The sequence below is a fragment of the Lagopus leucura genome, unplaced genomic scaffold, assembly GCF_019238085.1.
Source record: "Lagopus leucura isolate 7727_CA_CO unplaced genomic scaffold, USGS_WTPT01 Super-Scaffold_100012, whole genome shotgun sequence".
Lineage (NCBI taxonomy): Eukaryota > Metazoa > Chordata > Aves > Galliformes > Phasianidae > Lagopus > Lagopus leucura.
The window spans coordinates 10,972,431-10,996,346 of NW_024962267.1; the positions used below are offsets into that span (position 1 = coordinate 10,972,431).

Genomic DNA, 23,916 nt, shown 5'->3' on the forward strand with positions numbered 1-23,916 from the left:
GGTCGAACCAGCTAACACATAGCATGGGACTACATTCCTCAAAAAGATGGCAACCTTAACAGACAAAAGGTAAAAGGAAACAGGATGCTGGGGGAGCAAAACAGTGTGTAAGTCTCTTGCAGAATCTTCAACAAGACCTAAGTGCTCAGCTCTTGCTCCACTATGCGAATTCATGCTTTTCTCCAGAACTAGAAGTTTTACACAGCAGCAAGGCAGGAATTTTATAGTTTTCCAGAGGCATCTGTCTAGTGCTATAACAAGGGCCTTCCCAGATATCACTTAAGCTATAAATTAGATAGCAAGAACCAATTTACGATAACTGATAACACAACACAGGACTACCAGCAGGGTTTGTAAGGATTCCTTTCTTCACCAACTAGTTCCCAGCAGCAGAGGCAGAGTGCACAGGGGTGGCCAGCAGAGCAGTGCAGGGATGCAGAAAAATCACAGGATCAGCAGCTGCTACGTGCCTCGAGCATATGAACACTGATGACCCCCGTAAATGAAAAGATACGGAAAAGAATATTCAGTAACATCCAGATATACACCCAGAGCATGATGTAGGCAGCAAATTCCAGAAGATTTTCAGCTGTAAGAATTTCTGCAGATCAGTTAGCTAATGGGCATGCACAGATGCGGCAGCAGACAACTCCCTGGCTTCAGTGAGCAGCCTGAGCTCAGCTCTAGGGAAGAACTCTGGGGAGAGCTTATCACTGAAAGCAATGCCTCCCAACAGCAGGACAGTCTGTCAGGGTTAGCAGGAAATGTTTCTCACGTTTCTGCCCACATGCAATGAAAGGTCTGGAAATTCAGAGAGAGCTGGCACCACTGTGAATACGTACCTCCAGCAGAAGGAATAGCCCAGAAGGTTAAGGCATTTGTGAGGAGTTTGCAGTAGATGTTTATAACAGATTTTGCTGCTTTCAGCTTTCTTGCCTGAGGTTATAGCTGAGGCATTTTTGTGGAGAAGGCAGAATAATCTCAAGTAGGAGAGAAATGAGGGAGGTATTTATTGTGCCATTTTCACAAGTTAGTGGATTTCTTGCAAAGTTTGTGCTCACTGCAGATACCTTTAAAAAAGGTGTGTAGTCATACCTTAATCATTAGCCCTCTCATTTTGTTACAGCTCCATGAATAAAAGTGCTGGCACTGCTGAAAGAAAGGGAATGAGTACACAGTGAAAAAACAGGTGAGGGAAAAGGGGATTCAGCTTGATGAATAAGCAGGCAGAAGAGCCTATCTCTGCCCCTCCAGAGGAATAGAACCAGGAGTGCAGAGCAGAAGCACAGGCCTCATAACAGAGGAGGAATACATATGTGCCTTTCTAGGATGGTGTAGATTAAATGTAGTTTGTAAGTTAATACTTTATATCTTCCTCTATGACGCTGAAAGCAACAGACTCTTACTTGGATATAACTGACAGAAATGCTTGCAAATTTCACAGGTCTGCAAATTACTAGCAAGATTTTCTAGCAACAGTACAGAAGTTCTGAAAATACCTTGGCTAGGGAGATAACTGCATTATTTGAGAACAAGGCAAGCAGATACAAAAACAATGATATGAGCATATATCCACCCACAGTGAGGTGGGAGGAACCGCCTGGCAGACTCCGAAGGTCGCCTGAAGACCTGCTTTCTCATGACTCTGCTATAGGATACATCTCTGTTTCCACATCAGGCGCACTATCACACAACCCAATTCTCAGAGGAAAAAAATAGAAAACAAACGAAAAAAAGAGGTTGACTTGACTCAGTCATTGAATTAGTATGAGACAGGTACGAGACATTAATTTGCCAAACACTGTGACAAAGTTTTGCCCACTGGACTACAAGGCACCTGCAAATAACTCAGATTTCTCTGTTCTGGGTTAATCAGCCGGTTGCCTAGGGAATTAGACTGTGATGGTCACAATGTTTTTGGACACTAAGGTCACATCCCGTGCAGTTTACAAATTTGCTAGCAAATTCCAAATCCAGTTGACAAAGGAATTAACAATTCAGAAATAATTAAGACAGAAGAGGCAGTTAGGTGGAAGACACTGACCGTCTTCAGCATCTGGCTAAGGGAAAGGATTCTTTGGACATCAGAGAACACAGCTGGAAGGTCTCTCTTATAAAGTTTGCTGCTGGAGAAAAGTTAAGTTTGCATAAATCATGCAGTAGAAATATATAGAAATCACATTTGTTACTTCAGTTGCTCATTTTGTCCCACAGGAAGAAAGAAATTCGAGGCTTTTTTGATGGAATACTATTCCCATATTTGTTTATCAGCAGCACACAAATCCCATTACTATATCACAGCACACGTGACACAGGACTAAATGCTTCCTGACCGCATGACTGAACAGCAAGCAGCAAACAGAACTGTTTGCTTAAGAAGCTAAGAGGTAACTACAAACACTGAGGTGAGTAGAAGTTACTTAAGCATGATTGGTACCAGTTTCCTTCCCTCTTGAATCCTTGTTTTAACTCAGTTTCCATTAACTTGGCCCTTTTCACCCTTATGGAAATTCATTTACTTAATAAAAACAAGGCAATATTTTCTTTGCTGCCTGCAGTAATGAAACGTTTTGGCATCGCTTGCCACGAGACACATGCACATCACTAAGAGAGGAGTTTGGTGCCAGCATGACAGTTGATGTCATTATCAGTATAACTAGAATCATGTTCCATAAATGCATGACCCTAGACCATAAAAGGTATGTAATTTGAACAGAGGGATGTGAGTTTTAAAGAAATAATAAAGCTCTGCAAGCAAGAGGAAAACAGCATTTTGCATTTTACAAAGAGCTGGGTCTGATTTTCACTTGACATTGTGCATTTTCACTGCTGAAAGTGCCTCATAATCTTCAGATTAGAGATACACATGCTAGGGCTGACTAAAAAGGTGTCAGAGCCCTGCTGGCTTCTGTCTGACTGAGGTGCTCAGGGTGTTGTTGTGGAGCAACTAATATTTCATTTGGAGCACAAGTGGAAGATCGTTGTTCTACATTTATTCTCTATCATTTATATAACACTTCAATGTTGTAATAAAAACACTGAGGAAAAGCTTTCAGGTTTCAAACTAGAGTATATAGACCTGATGCACAGTTCACTGCCACTCTTTCGGTGTCAGAGTAAAGCCTCTAAATGATGCTTAAAAGTGTAAACATTATGCTTTCTCATAGTATCCACAGATCTCCACTTTCCTTTGGAAGTTAAATGTCAATCACAACCTCCGCCTACAAAGTCTTAGTGGAGAATTTCCAGGGAGGGATGGGTGTCAGGAGGATACTGAATGCAAAGGTCCAGAAATTACACTGTCTTTGCAGAATCCGTGTTCAGCAGTTAATGAGATGAAATTGGACAAACAGTAATGCAGGTCACTAGAGAAAACAAAAACACTTTTTCTCACCAAGATACCAGAGCTGTGATGTGTTTCCATTGGACACTTTTGAATCAAACATCTGTTACCTCTCCTCTTCCAAAGATCTGATGAATCTAAAACAGCCATATATTGCACACTCCTTTTCTAATTGAATTCTTTTAAGAAAGGCTCATGAAGCAGATGTTTTGCAGAAAAATAGAATGCTCTGACACAGGTGAAGAGAGGATGGAGCACAGGCAGGTAGCTGTTCCCTTAGTAGGTAGTTCCCAATAGGTAGCTGTTTGTACTTGGCAAATCTGACTCAACAGACACTTAAAAAAAATAAAAATCAGTGTTCTTTGTTGTGGGGGGAAAAAGAGAAAGGGGGAGTGGGGGAGAAGAAAGATCTTTTCAACATTTTCAATTCTCATCTGATTTAGACTACAGGAATTGCTGCTGCTGATACTAAAATTAACTCCAAATAACACAAAAGATAACCCCACATTGAAAAGCACTTACATCACCTCATCCAAATGGTACATGGCATTAGAGGATAGAAGCACTTCTGGAGGCTGAGTCATAGGAGGAACTTCACAGAATCCAAACTGTAAGCCACCTAGAAAGAAGAATTCACAAACTTAGGTTCTCCAGCACATCCCTTCTCAGAAAGCAGCCTTCATCCAGGAGACATCCTCCCTTTGGAGGCTAGCTCTTAAATGAAGCAAGGGAAAATTAATTAAAAATTCTACTGAATTTTCACATATGTTATTGTACATATGCTGAAGTGTCTCAGCATATGTACAACACAATATTTCCTGTCAAGTGATTTCCATCTAGTTTGACTTCTTGAACTGACATGACTAATTATGTTCTAATCTGAATGTATGAGCTTTTGAAGAACTAATATTATCTTGCTATTAAAAAAATGTCTTAAAAGCTATATAAACATAATTATCCTAATGTTGTAATGTTGACAGTAGAAACACTGACCCTTTTGCTTCAACCAGGAATTACAATGAACATCTGGCCTGCAGTTTCATCTCCTAAATTAATACTTCTTCACCATGTTTTTTACTTATGTGTTGCAGCTAATTGAAATTCTTCCTGATCTGCTAGGCAGATAATTATCTCAAACAATTCACAGACAGAATACACATGCTCCCTGTTTTATGCTAAGCTGTACCATCATTATTTGCATTACTGTAATGTTTAAATGTCCTAAATGTCACTCTGGTTTTCATCTTCTAGTTGCTGCACCAATGTATAGTTAGCAGTACTGTATCAAGAAAGCTATTTTTAATGTTTAAGTGCTCTGCTGCTTGGAGCTAAGTACACACACACGAAGCATTGGATGAAAAGCAGAATAGCCGATCCTTCCAAAGGAGAAACATAAAATTGAACCAATTTCATCCAAGAACACATACAATTATTCAAAGGAAAGAACCAATTCAAACATCATTTTTTGTTTCTTCAAAAGCAGCTTAGCAGCTTCAGCTTAGGAAGTTCTCATCAATCCTTCTCTGAATCTCCCACTGCTCCGCAGTAACATTACAGCCTCAAGAGATGGGGTTGCTGAGGAGAGGAGATATCTGCTTGTTCATTACCCCATTACCTCTGCAACTTGTGAACACAAACTTTCAGGCAAGAAGACTTCATAACCACCAGCCTTCTCTCCACCCTCGTTCCTAGCTCTGTACCACCTACAAGTCTACAACTCATGCGATACCAGTGCACAGGAAGGTAAAGATGATGGTGATTTATAATAAAAGAAAATTTTGCAGGTAATTTGTTGGTTGTCACAGGTGAACAGTTTTCAAACAAGAACTTAATGAATAATTGTACTGCAGTAGTCAAAACATGTTCTCATTTATTCATACCGGTTGATCTGTCAGTAAATGAGCAACAGTGACATTATTTCCCATTCGCCCTCGGTTAACAACTTTGGAACTGGCCACAGCCACTGTAGGTACTTTATGCTCAAACATTGCCATGTTATGAAGTAGCGCTTTAGGATGAAAGCTACTGATATCTACTCCTAATGAACAGCCAACTCAAAAGGTTTTCTGCCTGTAGATTTATATAATTAATAATGTTATCCTCATGTTTTTATTTCAGTGGACCACAGAGCTCTTGCCAATTCATAGATCAGCTTCAAGATCTGTTCACGGTGGAAGATATTCAAGACGTAAGAAAAAGAAAATACTCACTTAAGTTTAAGGTCAATGATATGTCACATTAAATACACATTAAAATGCATCAATCACATTACATACTCTGAGAAACTGTATTGGTTATGCTCAATGTTTATACATACATACTATACAGATATGCATATACACACATACACATTACTCCCCAGCTATTCTTCAATTCTCTGGCAGTATAATTGTGAAATCATTAATATACTGTATGTGCCTCATTCTTGAGTCTGATTGATATTACATGAGCTTGGAAAGAAACAGAAACCCCTTTCCAATTAATAAAGACATGAAAATGTTTACGTAGCAGGAAAACCTAGATATCTTATTATACCCAGTCCTGTTCAGAGCCAGTGTGATTCTGTCATCTCTATGTTAAACTGGCATGGCCAAGTTTGATTACACACCAGCACAGTATCTGCAAGCCATTTACATACTTCCAAATGTCACAGTGATAAACACAAACTGCTCTGTGACAATCTGAGGGCTATGACAGACGAATGAAGAGAAAGCATTCACAAAGGAGTACATCTATTTACGAAGGAAACAATCACAGAATTCTTTAGACTGAAATTATGGAGAGGTAGGAATGGAAGAAGCCTAAAACATATTCTTAAGGGCTTAGGCAGAAATTATATTTTGCTCTCTTTATCTCAAAAATATCCCTGCCACATGCTTACTGTTGCTACATGTACTGCTCAGACATTATTGCTTGTCCATGGAAATACATTTTGCTTTGAAGGTAAGTATCTCTTCTTCTTACTTTAGATATCCCCTAAGGAGCAAGAAAAACATCCACTCCCAGATCTACATTCACACACTGCGGCCAACTCCAATCTAGAGTTCTCACAGTAGAATTACAGTTTGAAGTATTTTGGAGTAAGCTTAGGATACTGGAAGCCTCTAATCTGCTTTTGTACACTCATATAAGCTCTAGGAAGGGACTAAAAGGATGTGGTGTAATTTATGAGGAATGTGTTTGGACAAGCAGTCTACATTATGCACTTGGCTATCGTCAGCCTCTTTATATTATTTTTAAAGAGCAGAGTAGTCAGTGCACATAAAAATACAGCAACTGTCTCCTTTGAAATAGAAAAATATGTATACTTGGAAGAAAAACATTAATCTGTCAGACTACAGGTTATATCGATATTCCTAACTTTCACATCAATGGGAACTGTAAGCTGACTCTTCACTGATGACACCTCTTGCAAAGCAGTCAAGTGATCTCTGGACAGTTGCTATTTACTCAGAAGTTATAAGCATATTTTTAGAGCTGAATCTACAGAACCTACACTCTTCAATTCAAAAAATCTCCAGTCAGACCCAAAAGAGAAAAGTCAACCATAACCAGATACGCAGCCCACAGGTAGGTAGCAACTGTACATTCCAACCAAGCTCAGACATGTTCTAATTTGGAGTGAAAGAAGTAGGGATGAAAGAAAGCCCTGACTAGCTTGAAGATTATGTGAACAGAAACAGCTGCAACTCCTTGCCACAAAATCTTCAGCAATTACAGCGTTTAGGCTTGGTCTAAATGTTGCAGAACAACCATGATAAAAGGGATGCACTGCCTTTCAAGCTTTCATGGGACTGGAAAAAGCAAAGGTATCATTTTTGTTCCTTCTGCTCTCTCATCTCTTTAATAGTCATGTATTACTATAAATTGAGCGTCACAGTGAATTGGAATGTAGGCCCTACTTTCAACATTTCTCACTTCTTAGAGAAGGCCAAAACCTATCTGAGCACAGTTTGCTGAAATGCTTCTGGGCACAAAGCATCTGGAAGAAAAAAGAGCAACATAAACAGCAACAAAACAGGTTAAACGTTGCATATATGAGCAAGGACAAGCAATATGAATGTCTCCCTCAATGTCCTGCAAATTATAACTACTCATTCTCTCAAATGACAAACTTCCAGGCACTTGGCCATATGACCAAATACAGGGATGAGTCAATCAAGCCTTGAGATGCTCATGGAGCTAAGCAACCAAAGGTTTTACGTGTTAGTGAGCACTGATAAACACATTCAAGAATCATCTACGTATGTTTCATATGTGTAGGACTTTTAACAATTCAGCAAGGCAAATTGAAAGAGGATCTTGAGAACTATAATTTGTCTCCTTGTTAGGAGTAAAAAATCATCTCTAAAGACAAAGCAAACACAGAGCCCTTAGACCAAGAGGGTCAGAACTGAATTCAGAGTAGTATCACTGTTCCAGTGCACCTCCATAACACGTCCACCATCAGCTTGAGCCTGCATTACTAACTTCTGTTTTGTTTAACTACTTATAACGGATTGGAAGGGAAAACCTCCCAGCAGGGATATAAACTAATTTACTGAAAACGTGCAGGGTCTCAGTAAAAACTGCAATACAATAAAACACGCTCTGGAATTTTCAGAAGACAAGCAGGATTTGATAGAAAACAGGTACTCTCAAGCCATCACTGTTCCTCTTCGCAGACATTCAAGCTCTGTGGAAAAAGGCAACATTCTCATTTGTGAAGTGGATCCAATTTTTCAACAGGGCTGCGGTCCAAAGTCATGTAACTTCCTCAATTAATTTCCCCATTTCAGCTTTGTGGAAGTGGATTTTCTCCACTGACCAAATTTATTTTGGTTATTCACCATTTCCAAAAGTAATGAAACATTATTCATTATATGGTGGAGGCTTTAAACCATGATTCGTCACAGCACTGAGTTTACTTCATTTGCAACTGATCAAATTCTGTCAGCAGTGTGGAATTTCGTTCAGTTCCCAGTTCACTATTATGCAGCAATGGTTAAATTAATCATTGATGTGAACTTGAAAGCTTCAGAATTTTATTTTAAAATGCTGTTCCCAGCTACAGTCGATTCAGCTTTTTGCACATGGCATGATGATGCACCTTAAACATGGCAGAATTCAGACAGCAGCTTTTAAAGTCTTTTTTCATACAGAGTCCCTCAGTCCTCTCTGCTATTCTTCTTGGACCAGACATATTTCCCTGGGCAATCACTAGATACACAACAATCTCAGTCACCATCAAGAACTAAAATAATTGAGCTAATAATTGAGCTAGCTGATATGCATAGATCATTTTCAGAAATCAGATGAAGCTTAACAGCATTCTTTGCTGAGAAGTAATAGAAAACATAGCCTGACAGGTTGTGTGGCATTGTAAAGTTACTGCAGCATTTACAGAACTGACCTAATGAACCTAACAGTTCAACCAAACAATACAGAAGCAACAAAAACCAGCACAGCAGTTCTAAATCAACTTCTTATGAAAAGTTAAGCTATTTGCCACTTCACAAAAGCAACACTGAGGTCTCAGATAGCATCATTTAAAGATCAGAATAACACTGCATTGTATTTTTAAAGAGACATTATTAATGATATAGAATACGTAACGTATCTGTAAGAAGCTTGCTTGCACCTCTAAATCCTTCTTTGGGTCTTAAATTGGGAGATTCTTTCCTGCTTTAAGCACATTTCCTCCGCATTTCCTGAGGCAGGGGCTCTCTGCTGCTTGAAGAGGTTCCCTTTACAGAATGTTGAACAATGAGTTTGGAAAAGTTTTGACTGATAATAGCTTACACATGGTGTTACAGAGCAGTCTATTTTAAGTATCCTTCTTCTCTGAGAAGGGATTTTAAAGAGGTGCCATGTGTTCCAAACTTGCTGGCAACGTGTTGAGCTTTCTCAAAGCCTTTGGATCTTGCTCTTGAGCTTGCTGTGGAAACATACAAGCCCACCCTAGCCCTTACTAACATTCAAAGACTGGTGGGAGTACATTTTATTTCCAACACATGTGAGGTTTGGAGAGCGCTCCAGTACTGGAGCATAACGAGCAATTCTAAAGAGGAATGCTAAAGAATATTTGTTGTTAGGTAATAGAGTGCACTAGATAAATTTCATCCGCATAGAAGTATAAAAAACAAAACTGTCATCGTTTCTGACTACTTCCCTCCTGAGCGTAGGAGTTTTTACAACTTACCATACATTATTACAAGGAAATAACAATTAGCTAGAGATATTCTGGAAAGGATTTGATCAATTATCAGGGAAAAGAAGGAGCACGAAACCTTTTTATTAAGATGAGTCTTCATGTTTTCCTCACTTTTCATCAAGTCCTAATCTAAAAGATAACTTTAAAGGCATTATACTGAAACATTGACTTTCAGATAAGAAGTTCACATTTCCAAACATCACCTAGGATTCCAGGAATTATTCTTTCAGCAAATAGCAAGCAGGGAGGACAGAATGACCTTGCAACATTTCAGCTTTCATGAGAGCTATCTGCCAACTCAAATTTTACCTGAGATTTCTAAGATGTTGAAACATTTCTATTTAATTTCCTTCTCTAAATGGTAGCACTAGATTCATGAAACTGTTTCTAATATTTGTCACACAGAAAGGTGAAATAAACCTCACCAATTTCAGTGATCACAAAAATTTCTGGGATCAAACTAAGATTATCCTTATCAAATGTTGTAAGAAAAGAAGCATTCATTTGTAAACATCTACAGCTATGATGAATTGCTTGAAACAACAACAAAAAAAGCATGCAGACGATTTTTTTCTTTTGTTTATGAATTATCTCTGAAATAAATGTTTTCAACAAATACATTACCAACACTGTTCATGTACAAAATTAAGTTCTCACAATAACAAAATCACTACTATCTGGCAAATGTGACTGACCACTCCACACACCAGACAGCAGCACTCCTGATTTCTGCACATCTACAACTTCAGTAAAGGAAGCAACCTAAAGGAGTTCTAAGTGGCTGGAGAGGGAAGGAAACAATGAACCAATCTACCTTCCTCTAATCATAAACCAGGTGCTTTGTTTTCATGTACTGAGAAACAGACATACACATACAGAAAAATAACTTCAAGATATTATCTGATTAACATTTTTCCTTTATAGACACACATGCTGATAGCTTTTTGGTAGTATTTGCTCACTTGTAAGTCATCTATTTGTTTTACTTACCCCACAGGGCTTTTGACATCATGATCAAACATCAGTGTTTCATTAGACAACTCTTCACTATGATGGAAAAAAAAAAACCAACAATGGTGAGCACCAAGACAACAAATTATATAAGTAACTAATTTTATTTATTTAACTTCTTCAGTCTTCGCATGCTTTTTCCAAACATCAACCATGAATGAACTACAGGCTAATTCTGTAAATACGCCGGGCCAAAGTTATCTCTAAGATAAATTAAATCCACCTGAGTTTTAATGCAAAATAATGAAAAACTCATGTGCATATCTATCTATCCCAAGGTCAGTATTTTTGAAACTTCAGGACAAAGGAAGCATTGGTGGTGCCCTCTGTCTGATACAAATAGATGTTTTACCAAAGAATTTAACATCTGTGAATTCCTAATGCCAGTAAGCAAACAAATGAACAAACCCTAACAATTAAGCACTGAACAATTCATAATATTAGCATCATTGTTTGCTTTTATCACTCCAGACAATCATGCTCCTCAGTCTTTTATGTTACGGGTGACTGTACTGCATTCATAGCAGTAGCTTGCACCGAGAGCATCAAAACTCCTAGTTAAGGCAGGAACTTTGGTAGAATAGACTTGAGCTTTACATCATGGTTGTAACATTACAATGGACAAACATCTCAGTGTCTCACTGCTAGGTCCATGCTTTATTTTGTAAATAAGCATTTTTGCATTGTGATATTTCCCATACACTCGTGGGAACTCCTGATTGCTTCTCAGTAAAACTTTCATGTTATCTCCTGAGAAAGAATGTGCCTGCAATTCTTTTTAGTGTGTGGAAAAATGGTATTTTGCAGACTTGGGGAATATCGAAGAGCCCACCCACTAATCCCTTTGCTCTGATACTTTCATCTCCAGGAATTATGTTTACAAAGAAGGCCATTCTTTTCTCTGGAAGAAAGCAGGGACTGGATAAATGTTACCACCAGGGAGCATTTCATATTCTTTCTAAACAGCCCATTCAAGCCAGTGCATGCAGACTCACAAAATGTAACTGCTAAGCTAAGGAAAAACATATGCTTTCCATACAGAAAGAATAAAAATGTTCCAAAACTGTCCTTCAAGAATCTTTCTTTTTTCGTTCGGGAGAACCATGCAGAACATGCCTGCCCCAACTGCTGCATTGCTCCTTGCAGCAATCCAAAGCAGAACCCTTCTCAGAGAGCTATTACATCCTATCCCTCTTTTCTTTCTCAGGAAATGCTTCCTAATCCACAAAACCAGTTTGAAGCACACCATTGCTCTGTTCCTTGTCCCTGCTGCTCCGCCACATGAAATAGGAGCACTTCAGGGAGCAGTCACACACCACATATCCCGAGCCCCTTTGTTACAGACCAGACAAGCTCGTGGCCCAGCTGAGTCACGTTGGAAGACAGCTGGGGTCTTGCACAGCTGGAAACATTGCACCTCAAAACCCAGCACCACAACTGATTATCTTCAAATCAACAACATCCTTCCCCTAAACATACGAAACAGACAACTCTAAAACTGGCGCTCAGAAAAATCTGTGACTGCCTTCTAGAAAAAAAAAAAGGTTTATTGTTGTGCGTGCACTTTTTGTTTGTTTTTTAAATGAATAAAGTGACAATCAGATGGAAGAATCAACAAGTGGATTTACCAACTGAAAGTTGATCTGTAACTAAAATGACCGTGCATGGATCTTAATATACGGTTACTTAGGAAGCTGGGATTACAGCCTGTAATACAATAGATATAAAAATTACAGATAACGTTCAGCTTACATTCTGCTGTGTAGAACACAAACTGAACACTTTAAACACAAAGGCATCCATCCTGATCTTGTTTCTGCACAAGAGAATGCTATGCATATCTTTTGAACGATATAATTTCAGTATCTTGTGAGGAGTTTTGTTAATAGTCATACCTAAATTAAAAAAAAAAACACACATATTTAAGTGGAATACTGAGACTGCCAGTGATCCCAGTGTATTCAAATTTTCCTGGGTTGGGAGGAGAAATATTTTGCCTTCCTAAAAGGAAAGAAGAAAGCCCAAAGATTTGACTCCTTGCAGTACTTTAAAATCTATAGAAGGTAGAAAAGCATAAGCCTCAGGTGACAGCAGCAGGCACAACTGCATTTAAAAGGTTTTGATTAATGAAGTACAGCTTGGGCAAGGCTGCTACCCACTCCTTAAAGTACACTGCCCTGATGGAAAAATGAGTCTTAACTGCCATTGCAGATGGAAAGATACAAAGTCCTTCCTTCCTTCCACATGGAGAGTCAGCTAGCTCAGGCACGTATATTATCTCCATCTGCAAACAAGCTTCAGCTACGTTACTGAATCCTGTTACCAATTGTTATGCCTCACATAGGAAACCCCCCCATTTCCTAGAAGCGTATGGATTAATTAGTCTCAGCAGCACTGGATAACACACAGCCCTAACCCCCAAACACGCAGAAAAACTTCAGAAAGATGCCTTCAATGAAAGTACGTACTCAAAGCAAGAACAACACAAAATAGTTTGGAGAGCTCTGTGCTTTTGTTGTTGTTTTTCCACAAATATTAAGCAATTTCCACAATTTTTGACTGCATGAAATAATCTCTTAATTTCTTGCATTTCTCAAAGCCAACAACTGCTGGGCCAGGCTGACATGTGAGCAAAGGATCCAAAGATTTTTGAGCAATCCATACTCTCTTTTGAATCAGTTCTAAGCCACGCTTTTTTAAACAAAAAAGAAAGAACAGAGGGAATAAGTAGCCAGGGGGAAAAAAAAAGGACATGAGTACACCTTACTTTTTTCTTCAGCTTGTTTCTGGTGCGGGGCAGTAAGCAGCACTATGCTAACTGCTGCCACATGTGGATCCTGAGAAGCATCACATCCTGCAGCAGTACTCTAATCACGAGGATGAGCACAGAGAGTTTTTGTCGCCACTGGTTATTCTCTGTTTTTTGCAAAAGAGGAACAGTGCTCTTTTGTTAACCAAAGACCTACATGAAGCTGAAAGTATCTTCTGCTTCCTTCTTCTAATGTTTCAGAAACATTAACAAGAAGGTTGGGTTTTAGTGTATAAGAAAAAGCTTTGAGGTAAACTAACAAAGAAGAGAGCTTACAAGAGACACCAGGGCTGCATTTCTCCTATTTTAGCAAGTAGTACAGTGCATAAATCTCTGAACCAAAATGCTGTGTTGCACTATTTCAAAGTCTGCCACTTTATATCAGTGTCCTGCAGTGACCTTTTCTTCTTCCCCCATCTCGACTGCCAAGAAGTCTGAATTTGGCCTTTTGCACATCCCAGAGGACTGTTATACAGGAAAAATAACTATAGTGTAGAAAAACAGGCCACTGACACTTAAGTCGTAAGTCAACATTAGAAAAGGAAGCTTTAGTCTGGTATATAGGTCAGCACAGTATTTGAAGCACGAACATTGGGCAATTTGATTCATGGAGAGGGCTGGCTCAGAGAGTAGAGCTGCTCGCAAGAAACCACAACACACAACTGTTCTGAGCAGCCAGGCTGCTCTGCATGTAACACCTTAGAACCGTTTACTGTTCCAAAGCCAGGCAAGGATAGAACAGATGTGGTTTCACAGCAAGCAGAGCTTTAAGCTGCATCCAGTGATAAGTCATTGCTTCCATTCTGAGACAAAGCAACACACACAATAAGACTCAAGAACACATTCCAAGCAGTTCTTACAACACACCAAACTGGGGAACAGTCAGAAAACCTGCAGTATGATAGGCCTTCTGGTCACAATTCAAAACAAAAAAAAAAATCCTATTTTCAAAATGTAATGAGCAAAAGGATGCAATCCATGGTACTTCTATTGAATAACTGGTAGGACACCTTGTATTGTGGAGTGCTCCAGCTCCCTGCTAAAGCTTGTCCTAAAGCACAACAAAAATAAAAGCCAGTCATTTACAAGACTCTGAATTGGTTTTAAGTCATGTCCTACGTGAGCTGACTTAAGCAGCTGTAGCAATGGGACAGACCAACATAAAGGGAAAGGCATTACAACAGAGGTACAATGACAGAAGGACCGGCACAACAGGGAAGTGCTACAAAGGAAGGGAAGAAGATCGCTCACCTGTATCAGAAGACTCCAGGTTTGCAGGGGAAAGCATCACCAAGGAGGGGTCTCCAGAAAGAGATCCTTCCCCTATGGCAGCCAGCCCTTCAGTGAGGTCTAAGAGAGGTGCAGCCAGGCTGCATCCCTTCCAGTCACACAGCTGAATTGCTTCCACCTGTGCTCCCACGTTCCTATAAACTTGCTTTCAAAAACTGGAATTTGAGTTACTGTGTGACAATGCTATAGAAAAAAAATATATAGCTTATGTCCTACAGAAAAATTTTGAGACTTCTTAAAAATGAAAATTAAGATTTTCACCTGTGTTGCCATACACACTAAAAGTACAAGAGAGGTGAAAAATAATGAAAACTCATAACTCAGTATGATCAGACTTTCACTGCGTGCAGCACATAAAATAATGTTTCCCAGAATACAGTACGTTAACTCATTTCTACCCTGTAAGAGCACTACCTGAAATTATATCTGTTCCAGTACAGAACTGTGACTCTGCTCTGCAGAAACTTAAGGGTTGGTTCTTCAATGTTGCTCACCAACGGCACGAGTTGCTCTTTTATCACCTCTCTTATCTTCATCAAAACCAGAAAACGCTGGTCTGAAAGCCAAGCTCAAGAGAGAGCGCATATTTAGACCTGAAACAGCTCAAAGAGCTGTGTCTTTATTGCAGTGTCAACATCAGTCTTCAAACACAGCTGACATCTTGGTATAACAATTTACAACTAAATTACATTGCCTGCTTCCTTTGCCAGGAGGTGCTATGTGATTCAGGGTTTGAGTTTGCTCTATCTTGTTTATATCACATATCACATATATTTCCATCCTCTTCATTGAAGGAAGTCCAGCTAGGAATGCTTGACTTGAATGGTCTAATTCAGGAATAGTTATGATTTGTTTGCTTGATTAGGACTGAATCCCACCTGTGAAATACTGCTGGCATTCATTAAAATAAAAAAATACCTTTCCTTCAGCACATAATGCCATCTCCCCCCAGCCTACTGCATTTAGCAGCTGACCAGACAAGAACTTCGTGTCTAAGAATGCCAAGTATGTTGAAAAAAAAAAAAAACCTATTTACAATTATTGCCGTTTCTGCAGTACAACCTCACAAACTACTTACTGGGAATTGGGGATGTTACTCTGAAAAAAATCCTTCCATGGGATCCTTTACTATGCATCATCTCAATCACAGTATTAAGTGAAAATCACAGCTAAAAGGTTAGTTAGAGCTTCATTAGATGGCATAGAAACAACCAGATCCCAAAAAAGCCAAATACATGCCTTTAAAGCATGTACCAAGGCAGTACCAATACTGAAGACAAACAGAAAATATGAAGCAATACACAATCATAACAACATCCAGCTGTTCTTTAGGAATTTCATTGTAGCCAAGAGCTAAGCATAAGGAAGGTAGGTAAAGTGAAACAAAACTTAAAACGGTCTGATTACTTTGCCATGTCATGCATTTACACATGCCTTCTGGCCTTTCTGAAGAATTCATGCCTTTTGACACAAGGATTTCTTCTGGAATCCAATTAAAAAAAACCATGTAACAAAAACCTGCCTAACGATGCCTGCACACATCTACAGCTCTACAGTGCAGTTTAAGAATTCCAGCAGGTCCTCCTCAGTACAACATCAATCACTCAGTAGCTTGCACACTGTCTGAAGATACTCCATACAGCACGCTCTGCTCTTGCCTTGGAGGACAAAATAAAAAATAAAAAATAAAAAAAAAAAAAAAAAAAAAGATTACAAATCCAAATCTCTCTCTTCCCAAGGAAAAGGCATGCAAATAAAACATGACTCAAAATAATTCATGATAAAATGACAGGATATGTGCAACTTCAACCCTGTGAATATCAATCAGGAAGCACTGCAACATTTAGAACTGTGATGGCAGAAGTTACAAGGTTATTCAGTGATTTACTTTGTGAAGTATGCTGGATGCAGGATTTAGAAAAAAAATACAGGAAAACATTTTCAGATGTCTTCACCAATAACCTGGACTATCAGCTTCGGAACATCTGAAGTGACACGACCAAGTCACTTCCCTTCAGTACCCCTATGTGCAATTACCATGCACTCAGTCAAGGCACACTGCAATATGATGTTAAGACTTCAAGAAGAAAATGAAAGAGAAATGTGGGCAAAGAAAATGGAAACATATGGAGATGCGTGTACAGATTTCACACCGGTCCCATTCAGGAATGAGGAACACGGAGATGTGACACACCTGGGAGAGGCATATATATTCCAGATAACATCTTCAAAATGGTTTGTCAAATGACAAACATGAGAATGTGAAAATGGCAAAACTATTCCATATGATGCTGTTCACAAAGAACACAGGAAACGTAGTCCACTAGGGGGAAATACGGACGATTACTAAAACAGGCAGCCTGTTGTGAATGTGAACAAGGATTTGAAAGAGATGAGAAAAGGATTTCAAATTCCCCCACACTATCTCTTACAAACAACAAAGTGCAGCAAACCAGCTAGACAAAGCAAGCAACAAATCCAATTAAATCCTTGGTTTCGTACATCATTCTACACTCAAATGGTACAGACAAGGCTAAGCAGATGTCCAGCAACAGTTCAAAAAAGTTTAGCAGTAAGGAAAAATCAAATTTCAGGGCCACCATCTTCATAAAGCAGCACAGAAACTAAAGGAAAAAAAGTAAGCATTTGTGCTCACAAGATTGGCTAGATGAGTGCTTTTGAATGGACAGAAATTCTACATATCAGGCCCTGAATTAGCCACAGTTCAAATCAGATTGCAGACTGAGAGAAGGCACTGACTGTGGCTAAAAAAAGAACAAAGGTCTTGGATCACAGATTCTGTTGTTTATTTAGGTTGTCAACCTATTAGTTGAAAGAATAATTTCTCATATAATTTCTGATATGATTTGTCACATATCCAAACAAGTACAACACTGAAATTTTGGAAAATATTTAACATTTAAATTACTTTTAACAGAGGTTAGCAGAAAACAACGTCCAGCCAGAACACTGGAGAGAGTCTCCATGATTTTATTTTGCTCGGTTTTTCAAAACATACTTCCCGGGTTGTTACAGCTTCTGTTCTGAAAAGTCAGAGTTTCCTCTTTACTTGAATCTCACATTACCAACAACCTTTGGTCCCCTTCCTCTATTCCTGCTATTATAATTTCAGTATTTGCCAGAAGCAGCCATTAAATGACTTAAGGGAATCTCCAGTAGAATGCAAGGACTATGTTTCATGCAGCTGACCCTGCCTGAAACCCACGCGCTTCAGTGAAATAAAAGCAAGAAGCTGCAAAACGCATCAGGGTTGAGGTATCAGGGTCTCCTGTGCCTCAGGAGACCTCAGGGTCTCAAGCTGTGCCCAAGGACACCATACTGGAAGAAAACTGATTGGGAGAGTGTATAATCAATGGATATTAAGATGTTACAATCACAAAATAAACATGAAAGTTAAGAGAAGTAGATTATAATAACAAAAGAGAATAAACGGAAGGCTTACCCTTAGTTGGGCTCACCACAAAACACCAGAAGGAGGGATCTCCAGATGAGATCCTTCCCCTGTGGTAGCCAGCTCTTAAATAGGTCTAGGAGGAGTGGAGCATGGCTCCTCCCCTTCTGACAGCACAGCTGAATTGCCTTCACCTGTGCTCCTGTGGCTGACTCATGGCTCCCCTCAGGTGATCAATCAGAGGTTCAGGCCGTGGCTCAGCAGTTCCCATACAGGAGAGACACACTGATGATTTCATGAGGAATGACAGCCTTCACTGCAGAGAAAGATAATGAACCTTATCAATGTGGCGTTCAGAAGAAATCTCCTTTACAATCCAGGAACTGGAGCTATAACCCAAACCATGTGAGAATGACTTATCAGAAAGAATTTGGCTCTTTTTTCCTCAGAAGTCTATATCAGCAGTGGAAAAACTTTTCCATCCCTAACTCCTGGTGAAAGAATGAAAAACAAGCAAACAAAAAAAGAACACCACAATGTGAAGGGTAGCAAAAAACCACCCTCCCTTAAAACGCAAATCACAATACCAGAAGTTTTATTATAATTACTGCTTTAATGCAGAGCTCTCTGTTGAGACAAAGATGAAGGCTGACATGAATTTGGACTTAAAATATCACCCATTAATTTGCTTCTAAAAATGCACTACAGTGTTAAGTTCTAAGCATATCCTCAATGTAATAGCTTGGAATCCAAGCCGCAGTGAGTTTACCACCTTTACAAGTACTTGTACAAATGTTTTACCCTCCTCTGAGACCAAGAGCTGGAACATGATAGCAAGAGTGTAGTCACGCAGCTTAATTCTTTCAATGCTGGGTTGCACCATGCTTGAATGACAGCAGCAGGAATTATGTCTTTTGAAAGTACTTCTCAGCAGAAGTCAAATGGAAATCCTAACCCTTGCCAACAAACACTGCACACTACACCCAGAGGACTAGTGATTTCTTATGGTTTTCTAAGGCAGAAGCTGTGGGAGGAAAAAATAAGATAAGGCTTTTAAAAACATTTTGTTCTACCTATGAAAATACCTGCTACCTCAGAAAACAGCTGGCTTAATGCTAATGACAGAAGCATAGGGAACAGGCTATCGGCTCAGAGGGTTCTAATACAGGGGTTTTGGCCTCAAGTGGAGATAGAAGTTACGCCAATAGTAATTAAAAAGCACAATGTGCCTGCAGAGCTCATTACGGATTTTAATAATATATGTACTTTGAACATAAAAGAAATGAGATTTCAATCTGTCAATCCAGGACAGACCACTTTATGATTCTGTTTCCACCCTGATCAAGCAAGCAGCGATTAAATGTTCACTTGTTCAATGGTCAATGCCTTGCATGACATGAGTTATGGGCTACACAAATTCACTTCCATTAACTTGTTCTTCATTTCATACTGCAGTTCCTCAACTCTCTTTCCTCCAAAAAGAAATAAAAATCCCAAATCATTACTCAGATTCTCGATTTAGAAGACCATATATACATTAAATTAAAAAAAAAAAAAAAAAAAAAAAAAACCAACGAAAAACATCAGAAGTACTGATCTGGCAGTACTATAGGTAGGAGGGTAGAAGATTCCAAACCAGCATAACACCAGGGTGCACAAACTACCATGCTAACAGACCCATGGGCTTTAACAAGAATACTCCCATGCTCAAATTGCACCACGGAAGCTTTAGGTCTCCAGATTGAGCAGCTGGTACTTAAGTTATGGATGTTGCACGTGCCAAGTGGCTTCAGAAAATTCAAAAGAGGGATTGTCAAGGTATTCCTTCTCCTCCTCCCAACCTTTTTCATTCCTGATTTCTAAGTTTCTGCTAGTTTCTAATTATCATAAGGCAGAGACAACCCACAGCTGCTCTGATTTACTGTAACTTTACCTGGGCAGTTTCACAACATACTGTGAAATCTCTGCAACCTTACACTTGGACTTCAGTTCCTATTTTGGAAATCCAGATAGTTCCCTCATGCACAAATCAGAGTACAAGAGTAGCTTATTATGTAAAAGGTTACTGTCAAATGTAACATATAATCTAGACAAATGTTTAAGTAAACACTTGCCTCCTACACACACTAAATCTCATCCTTGAGGCAAAGGGCTAAGTCCTTGCTGAAACACCATCTCCTCTGCCGAGTGCAACGGTTAGCAGATCGGAGACAGAAAATTTCCAACACCAAAACATTAGATTTGTCTGTGTGGACACACTTGACCTGACAGCTCTGTGATCTAACCTTGCTTACATGTGTACTTTGCTTGCTTGTCCTGTTCACATCGCTCAGTTCCTGAGCACTGTGAAACAAAAGTCGCTATGAAGAGTCCTGTTCTGTGACAGAAGAGGGACAAAGTGGCACACAGGGAAACTACAACACATCTAACTTTAACTCTCCTGTACTTCTGAGGGAATCACTTCAAAGGTAGCAAAAAAGCTACACTCCGCCCCTCCCATTACAGCTCACTGACAATCTTCCCACCAACTTCAATAGGAGCTTACTATGAAAAAGCATACATCATTTAAATATGTTTAAGAGACAGAGAGTTGAGGAGTGTTTTCAACAGCGCTACAGCTGTATAGCTATTCAACAACCCTATACAGCAGGATTGTAAGAAAAATGAAAGAATAGCACATCAACAGTGGAAAAGGTGAAAGATAAGGAAGCATATCCCTACAACTTATTGCGGGCAGTACTCACTGTGCAACTCCATTTAGGCCAGCTGCTTCTCCCTTAGAAGAATGAAAGCACAGCTATACAAGCAATGCTCAGTTCGCTAGCAGCTAAATGCCTCTTCCTGTGCTTGGTGCAGTGCTTATAAGCTGAGGCTTCAGATCCACACGTGAAAGAGGAATAAAAACAAAAACACTTCTCTAGCACACGTGCTTGTATCCCAACCCATGCAAGCCAGAGACATGATGAGCACACAGCCTGCAAAGAACCTAAAAGGCCCCCAACCTGCAGCCAATGTGGCTGGAGCACATCAGACAGAAAATAAGTTTAACCACAACACAACTAAAGGGAAATACTAAACTCACTCACTTTTGAAGGGCAAACAATTGATTTTTACTTCTGAGCAATTTTGCACTGATAAGACTTGAAAATAACCAAGTATAACTGCCTGTAAAGGCCAGGTTACACTTGAACATGCCTCGTAGACCGAAAAAAGCTGAATGTAGACTCCAAATTAATCAGAACAACACTAGGAAAAGAATAAAAATCAACACGACAAACATACTTTAAAATGTGAATACAAAACTAAGGTTTGCTGTGTCAGACACTGAGGTGCCTGAATGAATACACATCTACAACTCATCTTTTGTGCTGTGAAATCACCACTTCCAAATAGGTTGGCACTGCACAGAGAGATGACGCTATGGCTGACTCAGGATGAAAGCCCGTAAGAACATCAAGACTAATGTTCTTAAATCTAAATGACTTAAACAGCTCTCGAATGGGAGTAAGCACCTCTACCATTTTATCCTTTATCCCACTTACATTCATTAACGTTAGCCACTTCCCAGCTGTGTAACCAAGGCCATCTACTGGTGAGATGTGCAAATTAATGGGGCTTTCTCAGCCAGAATTAATTGACACTCGTCAAAACCTAGTTGGATTTGAACTGAAAATGTACCAAGCAACTGTTCACAATTGAGCAGTCACAGTAACAGGAAACATGTCCACAGTTTCTGATGAACGTAGTCTTCTCAAACCCTGTACGAACCTAAAGAAGCACATTTTACTCAATGAGAATTATGTGGTATTTTACATCTCATAGTTCATTCCTAGTCCAGACACCTTGTAACCTCAATGCTCTGTGTAAAATGAATCAGTAACTTCAGCCTGACTAACAGGATGGATATTACCCTAAAACTCACTAACAAACCTAGTAACAAGAATTGTTTTCAAGAATTACTACAGCCTGTGTGAAAAAGTCTGCAAATATTCCAGATTTGTATGTATGGGATGCATAGACTGTAAAGCACAACTACAATTACCCATGACTTACAGCAGCAAAAGTGGAAAAAAGTGTAAGTCAGAAAAGGAGATGGAAGGCAAATAAAGCACACTCAAATCCAAACATATTTCTAAAGTGAAGTCTAAGACAAGGTAAGCAAGATAATTTAGGAGCAAGAACGCATGCTGTGACACAGAAGCCCACGCTGTTCTAGTGATACCTTTCAGCAGTTTTGGGGCAGTACATTCATTCTTCAATATATATTTGTTCTTTTTAAGTCGAGAACTAACCCTGGATTTACTTTATTTTCCCCTTATTTTTGGCAGGAAGCACAGCAAAACCACACACAGCATGGTACGTGCACTTCTTTAGAATGTCTATTGCTTATTTCTAAATCAGGAAAATATCTCTAGCAAAGCATCTTTTGCTCTTTTTAAAGCTTTGTAACACAAATTATTTGTATCAGTTTTGGGTAAGTTGTTTGAGTGACATCACTGGAAATTGCTGAAGTAAAAGCACAATATTCCTCCCCAGCTTTGACTGTAAATCTTGGATGAGAACTATGTAAAACAACTCCATATCCTTTTAGCCACGAGAACTTGGGACAGTCTTCATAGTATCTACCAATATATTCACTAAACCCATTTTGTACCTTACAGTGGTTGGAGCAGCTACATTTAGGCTGGCAATGCAAAGCCAGGAGGTTTATCTATTTATTTATTTTCACCTTGAAGAACATAAAAGAGAAGTATTTCCACACCACCCAATGAATAATACTGGTTTAAGTCTTGCAATTAACATGCTCTTATCAGAGATTTTCAGACAAGAAGAAAAAATTTAGAAGGTTAAGATAACTGCAGTATTGGATACCGATATATTCAAAATGACTGGAGATAATGTTAAAGCATATTTCAAAACCAGCTATAGTTAAGAGGGGAAAAATCCCCACGGACAACTAAAAGAATTAAAGAGCTCAAACTCTAAGACCACTGGCATTCTCCCCATCACATTACCACAGATCTCTTTCTCAATTCTGATTAGAAAGAAATGTAAAAGCTTGGTATAGTCATAATATTCACTGCTATCTGTTCCACACAGAACCAACGTTCTTAACATACAACTCATGCAATTCATCGTAACTCAGGCAATAATAAGCACTGAAAGTCCAGACAAGTGTCTGTACTTTTTTTAGCACAGTACTAAGGCGGCAAACAAGTCTTATCACTGCAGTTCTAACACTGACCAATTAATTCTTCTATGAAAAAGGAATGTTTATTTCCGGAATGAGAGCCATGGAACAGAGGCTACAGACTATGACTTGCATTACAAACTCTTCTCACATCATTTGATCAATTCTGTAAGAAATGCTCATCTTGCCTGACCTCAGTTGTGATCTATGAGAAAATTACATTCATCAAATCCTCAGTCCCTCCAAATGTACTCAGTTTCATCTCACAACTACAGAAAACCAACTGAGAAGTCACTTTTCTTTGTTATGCCAAAACATGGAGAAAGTCTTAGAAAAAGAGTATTGCATTACATATATAACATGTAATATATATAATTAGTAATATAGCCCAATTCTGAGAACCAGTTTTGCCATAGTGCAAAGTAGGGTCAGGAAGTCCAGTTCATCAGATCCTTGTAGATGCGATCAACAAAATAACCTCTACATCCCCACCAACTAGCAAAAAGGAAACACAAGCTTTTTTATGTGTTGTGGATTTCTGGACAACACACGCACTGGATTACAGTCTGACTGTAACCTCCTTCTACCAAGTGACCCAGAAAAATGATTTTACTTAAAGCCCTGAGCAACAACAAGCCTTTGTACAAATTAAAAGGAGATAGTTCAT

The 23,916-nt window shown here is 39.1% G+C and overlaps 1 protein-coding gene and 1 long non-coding RNA gene across 2 annotated transcripts in view; one reads left to right on the forward strand and one right to left on the reverse strand.

The window, feature by feature from the left end:
* SPATS2L (spermatogenesis associated serine rich 2 like) overlaps nucleotides 1–2,083 on the reverse strand; it is a 112,654-nt gene extending 110,571 nt beyond the window's left edge. Inside the window, exon 1 of the mRNA XM_042874503.1 lies at nucleotides 2,045–2,083. Within this exon, the coding sequence (XP_042730437.1) occupies nucleotides 2,045–2,056 (12 nt within the window). The 5' untranslated portion in view covers nucleotides 2,057–2,083. The remainder of the gene's footprint in view (nucleotides 1–2,044) is intronic.
* Nucleotides 1–10,824, forward strand: part of LOC122181788 — a 47,210-nt gene extending 36,386 nt beyond the window's left edge. The window contains exons 3-4 of the long non-coding RNA XR_006179582.1: nucleotides 5,462–5,531; nucleotides 10,534–10,824. This is a non-coding gene — a long non-coding RNA (uncharacterized LOC122181788). The remainder of the gene's footprint in view (nucleotides 1–5,461; nucleotides 5,532–10,533) is intronic.
* Nucleotides 10,825–23,916: the final 13,092 nt, after the last annotated feature.